The 12,135-nt window shown below is 40.5% G+C and overlaps 1 protein-coding gene across 2 annotated transcripts in view; it reads right to left on the bottom strand.

Moving 5' to 3' along the window:
* GDA (guanine deaminase) overlaps window positions 1-12,135 on the bottom strand; it is a 114,035-nt gene that overhangs the window by 44,832 nt on the left and 57,068 nt on the right. For both annotated transcript variants that reach the window (XM_050760914.1, XM_050760915.1), the window contains exon 3: window positions 4,451-4,622. In XM_050760914.1, the coding sequence (XP_050616871.1) occupies window positions 4,451-4,622 (172 nt within the window). The remainder of the gene's footprint in view (window positions 1-4,450; window positions 4,623-12,135) is intronic.

The raw sequence follows: 12,135 nt of genomic DNA, 5'->3' as shown, positions 1-12,135 counted from the left end.
AATAACAGAATTCCTAGAAACAGAAGGAAAACAGGCGTTCTCTTATTGAAAGAACTATGTATTAAAGAGAATGAACTGAATAATTAAACTGAGAATGAATTGAGATGATCAACAATTATAATTTCAAAATATCAGGAATGAAGAAAAAAATCCCAAAGGCCAGAAAATTAACTAGAAAGAAATGGGAATCAGATTGATGTCGGCACATTGGATGCTGATAAATAATTTCAAAAAGAATTATCTCTACAGCTAAGGCATTGTTCAAGAGTCAAAAAAAAAAATAAAAGTAAAGCCATTTTTGATAATTCTAGGTTTTAGAATATTTATCACCCACCTGATTGGAAAGAATTGTCAGAGGATATATTCCAACAAAAATGAATGAAGACAGGGATCCAAGTTGCAAAATAAAAAGCAAAGTTCATTGTTAAATTATAATTATTATTGAGAAGGAGTCTTGCTCTGTCACCCAGGCTGGAGTGCAATGGCACACCTTGGCTCACTGCAACCTCCACCTCCTGGGTTCAAGTGATTCTCCTGCCTCAGCCTCCTGGGTAGCTGGGATTACAGGCACCCACCATCATGCCTGGCTAATTTTTGTATTTTTAGTAGAGGCGGGGTTTTACCATGTTGGCTAGGCTGGTCTTGAACTCCTGACCTCAGGTAATATCCGCCCACCTAGGCCTCCCAAAGTGCTGGGATTATAGGCATGAGCCACTGTGTCCAGCCCTCATTGTTAAATTAAGTGCAGATGTTAACAAATAAAAAACTGGAATTAAATTGAGATAATTTTTTAAAATTAAACTTAAAAGTTAAATTAAATACAGTATACATGGCAAAAAAATGTAACTAAAATCTCAGATGATATAACATAGGACATGGCAAAAAGGGTAGGAATGAAGAAGGGAACAGAATGAAAATGCTCTTGTCTCACCATTATGGGAGAATATGGAGCAAAATAATAGAACTGTTCAAGACTTTTAACAGCTTCATCTCATAAAGATAGAAATAAAGTCAAATCAACAGAGAAAACACAGTCTTCTTTTAAAAAATTGCAGAACAATCATAAAAATTAACCTTTTATTGGGTCATAAATCTCAGCTATCCCCAAGAAAAATGACACATTACATTTACTAACCAAACTAAAATAAAACTCAAAATTAAAACAGACATGTAATTTAAATTTTTCAAAATTTTCAAAATTTTAAGCACTTTTCTACAATCTTAAAGATGAAATCAAAATGGAAAGCAGGGGCTATTTAGAAGCACTACACAAACACTGACAGTAAGCCCCTTCCTCAGTGTCGGGCCTAAACCAGGAGGTATGTGGCTTATGTGGGGAGAAGCTTTTAATGAATGAGAAATTGCAGCTTCAGATTGGACTGTGTTAAAGTAAACTAAATTTGGCCTGAGCACGCTTCTCAACTTTGAGTTCATAAGGAACTGCAACCTAACTTAGTATATCAACTCACTGAAAGCCTAATTAGTAATATGCTTTTGTAACAAATAGCTGAGTCTCAGCCAGTCACAGCAGCTGAGCTCTAGCCAGTCACAGGTGCCAAGTGATCACAACAAGTTTGAATAAGGCAAACCCAGAGCTGTAACAATCAAGCTGGTGCTGTACCTCACTTCCATTTTCTGTCTTAAATGCTGCCTGCCCACATTGCTGGGCAGAGTTCTCTGAACCTTTCCTGGTTCTGAGAGCTGCCTGATTCTGGAATCGTTCTTTACTGAATTTACTCTGTTAAATTTAATTTGTGTGAAGTTTTTCTTTCAACAACTAGAATGAACTGAAAACACTAGAAAGTTCAGGAACTGCCCTAATTACAGTAAAGGGACCGGACAGGGAGACCCCTGAGAAAGGGAAGAAGGAAGGGAGGAAGGAAACCCAAAGCTACTCCTGTTTATTCTCACTGAGCTCAGCCCATTGAGTAGGCTATGTGGCTAGTTAACACATCTCAACACCCTTAAACAGATGTCAGTCATACCCTCAGTGCCTCCAACTTAAAAGTTTGTGGGCCCACATTCATTCATTCTCAGACACATAAGAAACATAGGAGATGTGCTCTCCAATTTTTTTTTTTTTTTTTTTTTTTTTTTTTTTTTTGAGACAGAGTCTTGCTCTGTCACCCAGGCTGGAGTGCAGTGGCCTGATCTTGGCTCATTGCAACCTCCTCCTCCTGAGTTCAAGCGATTCTCATGCCTCAGCCTCCTGAGTAGCTGAGCTTACAGGTGCATGCCACCATGCCCAGCTAATTTTTGAATTTTTAGTAGAGACGGGGTTTCACCATGTTGGCCAGGCTGATCTTGAACTCCTGACCTCAGGTGATCCGCCACCTTGGTGTCCCAAAGTGCCAGGATTACAGGCCTGACATCAAATACTTAAACCACCACCACACTTGGCCTGACATCAAATACTTGAACAAATCTCTGATGTCAGAAATAATTTATATGGAGTATTGCCCGAAAAATATATAGCCCTTGATACTCTATCTCTCTAAACATGAAAGAATGATCTATCTGGACTTTTTGGTAGTATAGCATCTTTACGATATATATTTTGACAGCATAGTGTCTATCCATACTAAGGAATACTGAGATTAATTTTCTTGAGTTTCAGTATGAAGCATAGATATGCTTTACCTTAACAAATGTGGTTTTTAATCATAAAAGCAGTGTAAATTTCGTAACTGATTTCCCTCTTTGGATCAGGTTCTAGAAATGTAAAGCCAAATTCATGACAAACTAACAAATGCATGGACCCCCACAGTAGACATTGATTACTTGGTTTTATTTTACTTTTCCCTCCCCCTTGTTTTCTTCTCCTTTATTACATGACTCATTTTCTTTTGTTGTATATTACGTAATTTTCAGCTATCTCACATTCTTTTAGAACAATGTGAGGTATAAATAAATTTTGAGAATAAAGATTTGGTGTGGTTAACACCATTCATTAACACAATGCGCCAGCTACTTTATACACAGCTTTAGTCCTTCTCAGCTTTTCTAGTGTCATGTGGTGCATGCTAAATGTGTAAGATCCACAATTGCACTGAATTTATAATTATGTGAGGCAAGTATATAAATGCTAGCACTTGCTTGGCCAGGCGCGGCAGCTCAAGTCTGTAATCCCAACAATTTGGGAGGCCGAGGCCGGTGGATCTTGAGGTCAAGAGTTCAAGACCAGCCTGACCTATATGGTGAAACCCTGTCTCTACTAAAAATACAAAAATTAGCTGGGCATGATGGCAGGTGCCTGTAATCTCAGCTACTTGGGAGACTGAGGCAGGAGATTGCTTGAACCTGGGCGGCAGAGGTTGCAGTGAGCCGAGATCATACCACTGCATTCCAGCCTGGGTGACAGAGTGAGACTCTGTCTTAACAAAAAAAAAAAAAAAAAAAAGTTAGCACTTGCTTTTACTCTTTAAGGCTGGAATGATGCAAGACCAAAAAAACTGGCAAGATGGTTAGGTCAGTAGATGTGGAAGGCTTATAATACTGCCACCACCACATGTAGTGAACACCTTAGGAGGAATCAATGGGTCCGACAAAAATCCATGAGTGTTCAGACCAAGTGCGCTGAACACCCAAGACATAACGGTCAGATAAGGCGGCATTTCCGCTTTCGCTCCTTTACTGCAGAAACTGTTTCTGATTCCTGAGTGGATTCTGGTTCTGGGCATAGGATTGGAGTACAAAGAAAGGAACTGATTTTCCTGAAAGACGAGAAGGAAGGACACTTTCAGAGCCTTCAACATATGGCTGGCACACACTACTGCCACTGTTCAATGACTGTACTAGCCCCAGAGTTCCCTCTAGTGGTGTCAGTGCTCAAGTCACATTACCAAGTGCCTCCTTGCAAAGCTCCCAGAGTAACACAATATCCCTTCTAACAGTAATTTAAATTTTTAATTTTAAATTTCCTTGGCTATTTTTAAAGCAAACAAATAGAGCTCTTACCATGTGCCAGGCACTATTCTAAGAATTTTACAAATATTAACTTGCTTAATTATCACGAGAATCCTGTGAAATAGGTACTATCATGATCTCTATTTTTTACAGATGGGAAAAGTGAGTCACATAACTCTGCAAAGGTCACATAACGAATCCATATGGTCCTCAGAAGAGCATTACGGATTGGCAGGAGTAGGGAACCACACATATTCAGTAAACCCAAATTTGGTAAAGTAAAACACAGGAAGTAAAAGAGTAACGTAAAACCCACCAGATTGGGGTTTTGGAAACTTGGATTCAAATTCTGTCTTTGCCACTGACTAGCTATGTAGGTAAAGTGGTCACAAACTCACTGGACTGTTAAAAAAAAAACTTAAAAATTCTCTGTGGCCCATCTTAGGCTTAACTGCCTATGCTTTATAATTTATATCTGTCCTAGGAAACTGATACTCCTATAGATGACCAAACAGAATATCATACTCACACACAAGATACTTACGACAACTCTGGTATATACTTCTTCCGCAAAGTCAATGTTCTGGAATCTGTGTTCTGCAGGAAATGTGTACTTGGTCAGCCACTCCAAGAGTGACAGGTCTACGTTACTTCCAGAAAAGGAATACTGAGAGGCATGGATGTGTGTATCAACCAGCCCAGGCATGAAGAACTCACTGGAAATTAAGATGAGAAGAAAAGTGTTTAATAATATCTATCTTCATTTTCCGTATTTTTTAAATCACATTTTTTCCTAAGCATGATTTCACTGTTCACCCCACGCAGGTTTATAAGTGCTGCAATCAGACAACTGTAAATTCTCCAATTACTTAGAGGTCAGGACATAAAAATGAAGCTCTGCTAGGAGAGATGTAGCTCCTAGGTTGGAATAGCTGGTGGGGGGTTAACCAGTGATGATGGAGGGAAGGAAAAACAGCACTGAGAAGAGGCAAAGCAGCAGTGGCACAAGAAAGGAGGGGAGCCCTGATTTAATCCTGAGACTTTGTTCTCACAATAGGTGGCTGTAGGTCAGAGAGCAAGAATGCAAGAGGAGGTCTTTAAAACTTCTATAGTCATGCTGAGGAATGTGCACACGAGTCACTAAGGGGGACTAAAGGTGAGAAACAGACCGGCTGCAATTTTAGACTCAGCAGTCATCTTGATCTTGTCTGACCACAAGAAACCTAGTCTTTTCCCATGTGTTACAGAAACTGAGTTCTGAAACAGAAGCAGCAAGAACAAGCTGGTTAGGGACAGGTGATCTCAGGAGATGGACCACAAACGGGCAGTGATGTAAGTGCTGAAGTGAAGAGGGGGTTATGATGCTGTGGCAACCATGCTCGGGAGGCTTGTGATCACTAATGCTGCCACCATGATCCACCAATTCATATTCATATTTCTATTAATTCTTTAAATTAGAAAGTCCTGGAAAGTGTTCAGAGGCAGCACCCACAGAATCGAGGCAGTATGGTGCTGACAGACACTTAATGTTTTTCTAAAGAGCTAATGCAGTTCACCACAGTCTCTAGTAAGTATCCAACCTCATCCACACAGATATTTGCCAAAAGATGGGACCCTCTACTGCCAACATTATCCTAGGTAAATATTCAATCATGTAAGCAACTTGAACTTGAAACCTGACATCACAAAGAATTCCTCATGCTATCAAATCAAATGTATACATACCACCTAACTGTAAGCCTAAGAAAGCCATGAGTAACTCTAAATGCTTTATTTTAAAACAAGAGCAAGGAATGGCAGACTCAGTGGTCATCTTGATCTTGTCTGACTACAAGAAAGCCTCTACATCACATGGAAAAGACTAGCTTTTTTTGTAGTCAGTTATTGTAATAATGATGGTGACGGCAGCTAATGTTTCCTGAATATGTACATTCACTAGGCACTGGCACAGCGTTCTACATACATCATCTCATCTGTGGGCAGCAGCTAAGTGTATACATTCTGGTTTGGGCCTGCTTAGATCTGAAATCAGGTTTGACCATAAATCAGCAGTTAGATATTTGACATATTACAAAAAAAAAAAAAACTCTGTGTGACTCAGTTTCCCCTTATGTAAAATGGAGATAGTAGTAGCATCATGAGCTGACGTGAGGCTGTATTTAGTGTGTGTAAGAACAATGCCTAGATAATGGAAAGCATCAATAAATGTTATGGATGATGATGATGATGTAATGTTCACAAGAAACTTACGAAGTATGAGAGTACTGTTACCCTCCTTTACATAAGGGTAAGCTAAAGCTCAGGGAATTTATGTAGCTTGAAAAATAGTAACTGTTAACCAGTCAGTTTTGGAGCTGGGATTCAAACCCAGGCAGTTTGTTGGTTCAGTACTCTTGGTCACTACGTTCCACGTGATGGAACTGTTAATTCACTAACTATGGAAATAAAGAACTTTTAAGGACATCAAAAAGTCAGCATTAAGTGGGCCTATAATGTGGGAAGCACTCCGAAAGGGAAGGTGGAGTACGGATTTCTCTCAGCTATCAGTCACTGACCCCTCCACAATGTCAGTCCTTTGGGTCTTTGCTTTCTCTCCCATCATAAAACGGAATAGCAGTGTAACTTCCTCATGCAGTTAAATTGTTTAACCAAATAATATTTCCCAAATGTCTACTCTGTTTAGGAAACTCTGCCAAGCCCTGTGGAGAGTCCAGAGAAAAATAAGGCATATTGTCCTCAAAGACTTTATAATCTAGTTGAGGAGATTACGGGTGAATGAGGGAGAGAGAGAGGAGGAAGAAAAAGGAGGAGAAAGAAAAAGGAGAGGAGGAGAAGAGGAAATTAGCTAGGCATGGTGGCGGGCGACTGTAGTCCCAGCTACTCAGGAGGCTGAGGCAGGAGAACAGTGTGAACCTGAAAGGTGGAGCTTTCAGTGAGCCAAGATCGCACCGCTGCACTCCAGCCCAGGTGACGGAGCAAGACTCCTTCTCAAAAAAAAAAAAAAAAAAAAAAAAAAAGAGGAGGAGGAAGAAGGGAAAAAGAAAAAGGAGGAAACAGAGAGAGGTAGATCTGGTCTCAGACATAAAAAGTCTTAGTGAGCAATTTCACTTCTATTTACCCAAATGCAATAAAACATAGGTTTAAGAAAAGAATTGTATGAGAATGTTCATAGAAGTTGTATGCATACTAGCCCCAAACTGGAAGCAATGTAAATATCTACCACCAGCAAATATGGATAAACAAACCATGGTTCAATGTAATACTATGCAGCAATAAAAGTGAATGAACTGATGGACACAACAATATGAATATGTCAAAAACATTAGGTTGAATGGAAGAATTCAGACACAAAAGAGTACATACTGAGTTATTCTATGTATATGATGTTCAAAAATAGTCAAAAGTAATCTGTGTGAGAGAAGACAAACAATGTCTGCCTATCGGGGCAGTAGAGACTGGAAGGGGCTCAAGGGAACTTTCTAGGATAAGAATGTTTTACATCTTGACTGGTGTGCTGGTTATGTGGGTATATATGTATTTGCCAAAACTTATCAAATTATGTATCTGAGATCTCTGTATTTTGCTGTATAAAAATTTTTCCTAAAAACAGGAAAAAGTTTTTTTAAAGGGTCTTGAATACTCAATTTAGTGAATTAACATACATGTGTTATTGGGGAGCTAAGACAAAGGGGATCATGAGAATATGTGTTTGTGTTTTTTTCCTTTGGCAGACTGTGATATATTGAGCTTAGGGTTTAGGATGATGAATCTAGGGGTGGTGGCCATGTGTTAAGTGACTCCCGAGTCTCCCAATGGGGATACTTTTAAATAAAAACCATGGTGATGGATACAGAAAGGAAAAGGATGAATATGAAAAAAAAAAAAAAAAAAAAAAAAAAAAAAAAAAAAAAACTTGATGTTTTATTAGCTCTAGGAAACAAAGGAGAGAAGTAAGTCAAAGTGAGTAAGTTTTTTGTTTGTTTGTTTGAGATGAGGTTTTGCTCTTGTTGCCCAGGCTGGAGTACAATGGCACGATCTCAGGTCACTGCAACCTCTGCCTTCTGGGTTCAAGCAATTCTCCTGCCTCAGCCTCCCGAGTAGCTGGGATTACAGTTGCCCACCACCACACCCAGCTTATTTTTTGTATTTTTAGTAGAGACAGGGTTTCACCATGTTGTCCAGGCTGGTCTCGAACTCCTGAGCTTAGGTGATCCACCTGCCTCGGCCTCCCAAAGTGCTGGGATTACAGGCGTGAGTCACCTCACCTGGCTGCGAGTAAGTTTTTGAGCATGTGAGCATGAACATATGACATAAAGAACAGAGAATCTAGAAGGAAAGTCTGTTTTTTATGGCAAGAGGGTTATGATGCCATATTAAACCCAGTGTCAAAGTGTGAATGCCAACTGTCCAAGAAGTAATTGGGGATGTGGGATAAGAGGTCACATAAGAATTAAAGAAAGGATTCAGGGCCGGGCGTGGTGGCTCACGCCTGTAATCCCAGCACTTTGGGAGGCTGAGGCTGGCGGATCACGAGGTCAGGAGATCAAGACCATCCTGGCTAACACGGTGAAACACCGTCTCTACTGAAAATACAAAAATTTAGCCAGGCGTGGTGGCGGGCGCCTGTAGTCCCAGCTACTAGGGAGGCTGAAGCAGGAGAATGGGTGAACCCAGGAGGCGGAGCTTGCAGTAAGCGGAGATCACGCCACTGCGCTCCAGCCTGGGAGACAGAGCGAGACTCCGTCTCAAAAAAAAAAAAAAAAAAAAAAAAAAGAGAGAAACAATTCAGATTTGAGGGTCTTCTCTACATAAGTAACTCTAGAAGTTGGTGATGCCAGAGATCTCTGTGGAAGAAAGAACAAACCAACATCTTAAGCAGCACCTTCGACTTCAGGAGTAAGACTGAGAAAGAGAAGATCAGGATCAATCTTGGCAGAGTTACTATGAGGAGGATAGAGGGAACCCAGCATGGAGAGGTGTCAGGGACAGTAACGAAGAGACATTCAAGAAGGAGCAGGGCAATGACTAGTGCCAAAAACTATAAGGGTCAAAAATGCATGACCTCAGGAATAATCCTGAGACCCCAGTGCAATCAACAGGGGAGACACCCAGTTTCAGAAGGATTTAGTTCTTCATTTAAAAAGTACTCACTGAGTCTCTAGAATGTTTTGGTTACTGCACTAAGTGCTAAAAAGAGAGTGTTTGGAAAAGTCCTGTGCAGATGGAGAGTTCCCTTTTAAAATATTTGATAGTGAAAGTTAGGATGCAGAAGAGTTCAAGTCACTTTATGTTTTTCATGTAGGGGAAATGAGCATGTTCTTCGTAGCTGAGATGAGAGAGTTAAAGATGATTCAGAGTACAAAGTCTTCAGAGGCAACAGAAGCGCAAGGATTTATTGCATCTGAAGTGTGATTTTTTTTTTTTTTTTTTTTTTTTTTTTTTTTTTTACCCAGAAAAGTTACAATCCTTTTAAGGAAATAGTAAGCATTCTGAAATGATTATCAATAAAAAGATTCTGAGAATCAAGGCTACAGTCCAGGATTTATTACAGATATATCTGTATACACAGAAGCATGGAATGTGAGAGTGCACATGACATTAGAGGTCAGCGAGCTCACCTACTCATTTTACAGAGAGAAGAAAAGGAAGGTCTGGGATTGCAAGTTTATTTTCGACTTGCAATTTGTTGGTGGCTCAGCCAGGATTCAAACTTGGTTCTCCACTCACAACATCACTTATGGCTAAATTGTAGCTACTAACAGCCCAGCTGCAGGCAAAGCAGAGAAGAGATCCGAGGGCTGCAGCAGAAGGTAAAAAAGCTCTCCTTTCTCCCTTCTTTTCAGCTTTCCTCTTCTCACTTTACTTAATCAGCATCATAATTTCCTCAGAGAATCTCAACTTCCCCCAGGTATTCCAAATCTGCAGTGCTGGCCAAGGCACATCATAACCTGAGCAAAAAAAATTATGTCTATATCCCCCATATATGCTTATCAGAACATCCACCCATCTTTTCACCAAATGGAAAACATTAATAAAGTTTTATCATCAAAAAACAATACAGGTGTGTATCAATACATGTGTGTATTACCCAAACCATCATCACCCTCATCAACCTGCCCTACCGGTAATGCAATGGCCCCATGGGTCTGGGAATCCAGATTATTTGAAAGTGACTGTTGCATTGCACAAAAAAATGCATGGCTGTGAAACAAATAACATCCTGTCTTTATTTAAAATGTTGGTGTTTCGTTCATCATGAGTTTTCGCATTGATTTTTTTTTTTTTTTTTTTTTTTTTTTTTTGAGATGGGAGTCTCACTCTCTGGAGTGCAGTGGCACAATCTCGGCTCACTGTAACCTTCGCCTCCTGGGTTCAAGCAGTTCTCCTGCCTCAGCCTCCCAAGTAGCTGGGATTACAGGCACCTGCCACCACACCTGGCTAATTTTTTTTTTTTTTTTTTTTTTTTTTTTTTTGTGGCAGAGTCTCACTCTGTAGCCCAGGCTGGAGTGCAGTGGCACTATCTCTGCTCACCACAAGTTCCGCCTCCGGGGTTCACACCATTCTCCTGCCTCAGCCTCCCGAGTAGCTGGGACTACAGGCACCCGCCACCATGCCCAGCTAATGTTTTGTATTTTTAGTAGAGACGGGGTTTCGCCGTGTTAGCCAGGACAGTCTCTATCTGCTGACCTCATGATGTGCGCCCACCCAGGCCTCCCAAAGTGCCGGGATTACAGGCATGAGCCACCGCACCTGGCCCACACCTGGCTAATTTTTGTATTTTTAGTAGAGATGGGGTTTCACTGTATTTGCCAGGTTGGTCTTGAACTACTGACCTCAAGTGATCTGCCCACGTCGGCCTCCCAAAGTGCTGGGATTACAGGCATGAGCCACTGCACCCGGCCATGCATTCATTTTTTTATTTTAAAATATTGCCTTAAAAGTATTGATCTTGGTCACTGAATTTTTGCCCCTCCCCCGCTGCTTTTAAATTTTGTGCCTGAGGTGAATGCCTCACTCCTCTCACCCTAATCCTGGCCCTGCAAACCTGTCCACGGTCCATGGCCACCATCTGATTCACTCCTACCACAGCACTGCCCATGGTACTCCAGTTGTGATTTTCATTTTTTAAAAATCCACACGGTACTGAGATAGACTTGTAGATACACTGTGTATTGGGCCAAGTCTATTAAAAATGGTCTGAGACATCCCTTTATGGTATTTTAATCGTGACTTAAATTCAACTGCACATAACTTGTGTGCTTGATATAAGAATCTCTGCATTTTAAATATAATTTTTTCTTCAAAGACTTCAGTCTTCTACTAAAATTTAAATTATTTCTTACCTTACTACTTCTTTGTGTGCAGTACTTACATACGGCCCCCAGAATCTGCATTTCCGATGGATTTAATTTCAAAAGCAACCTCATAAAGAGGAAGAAAAGGATGTGAAGACCCACAGTTATGTTTACCCTCCTCCCCATCCTACAACCACTTCCACCATTCTCTCATCCCATCTCAGCCTCCACTTCAACTACTTCCAAGCCTTCTTCTAATCCTTCATCACAAAGACACACAAGGAGGAGACTATCAATGTCAGTTGTTCCTCATCATAGATTCTTACGAGAAAATCTAGGAAGAGGAAGTAGATGGTAACAGCAGAAGCTACTATATTCATTACCATGCCCACCACCCACACACTTCCAAGTCCATAGAGAGGCAGCAGGGAGAGGGAAGGAGGCAAGGGATGTGAGTAGAACTGCAGGTGGAGTGCAACTTTATAAACAGTTACTCTGTCTCTCTGGACTATGACCAGAGATGAGCTTCATAGTCTAGATGAGCTCAAAGAGGGAAAGTGGCTTACTTCACATTTAACATCTGCAAAACTACGTCTGTGGATTCAAACCAGGTATTTTCATTCCTAGTTCAATGTTTCTCTATTACGTGAAACAATGTTCCTCTATGTTATGTGAAAGTCAATTTCCAAATTATCAGTGTTTTCAGAATATAAATGGTACCACTTTTATTGGCCTTGGAACTTGTTTGGCCTGAAACAAGATAAAATATTTTAGCTTTAAAAAAGTCTTCCCATTCATGTCCTTTGCAGGGACATGGATGATGCTGGAAGCCATGACTCTTAGCAAACTAACACAGGAACAGAAAACCAAACACTGCATGTTCTCATTCATAAGTAGGAGTTGAACAATAAGAACAAATGGACACAGGGAGGGG

Source organism: Macaca thibetana, chromosome 15, assembly GCF_024542745.1.
Source record: "Macaca thibetana thibetana isolate TM-01 chromosome 15, ASM2454274v1, whole genome shotgun sequence".
In the NCBI taxonomy this organism is placed as follows: domain Eukaryota; kingdom Metazoa; phylum Chordata; class Mammalia; order Primates; family Cercopithecidae; genus Macaca; species Macaca thibetana.
Note: the sequence above shows the minus strand (reverse complement) of the source record. Positions and strands in the feature narration are given on the sequence as shown.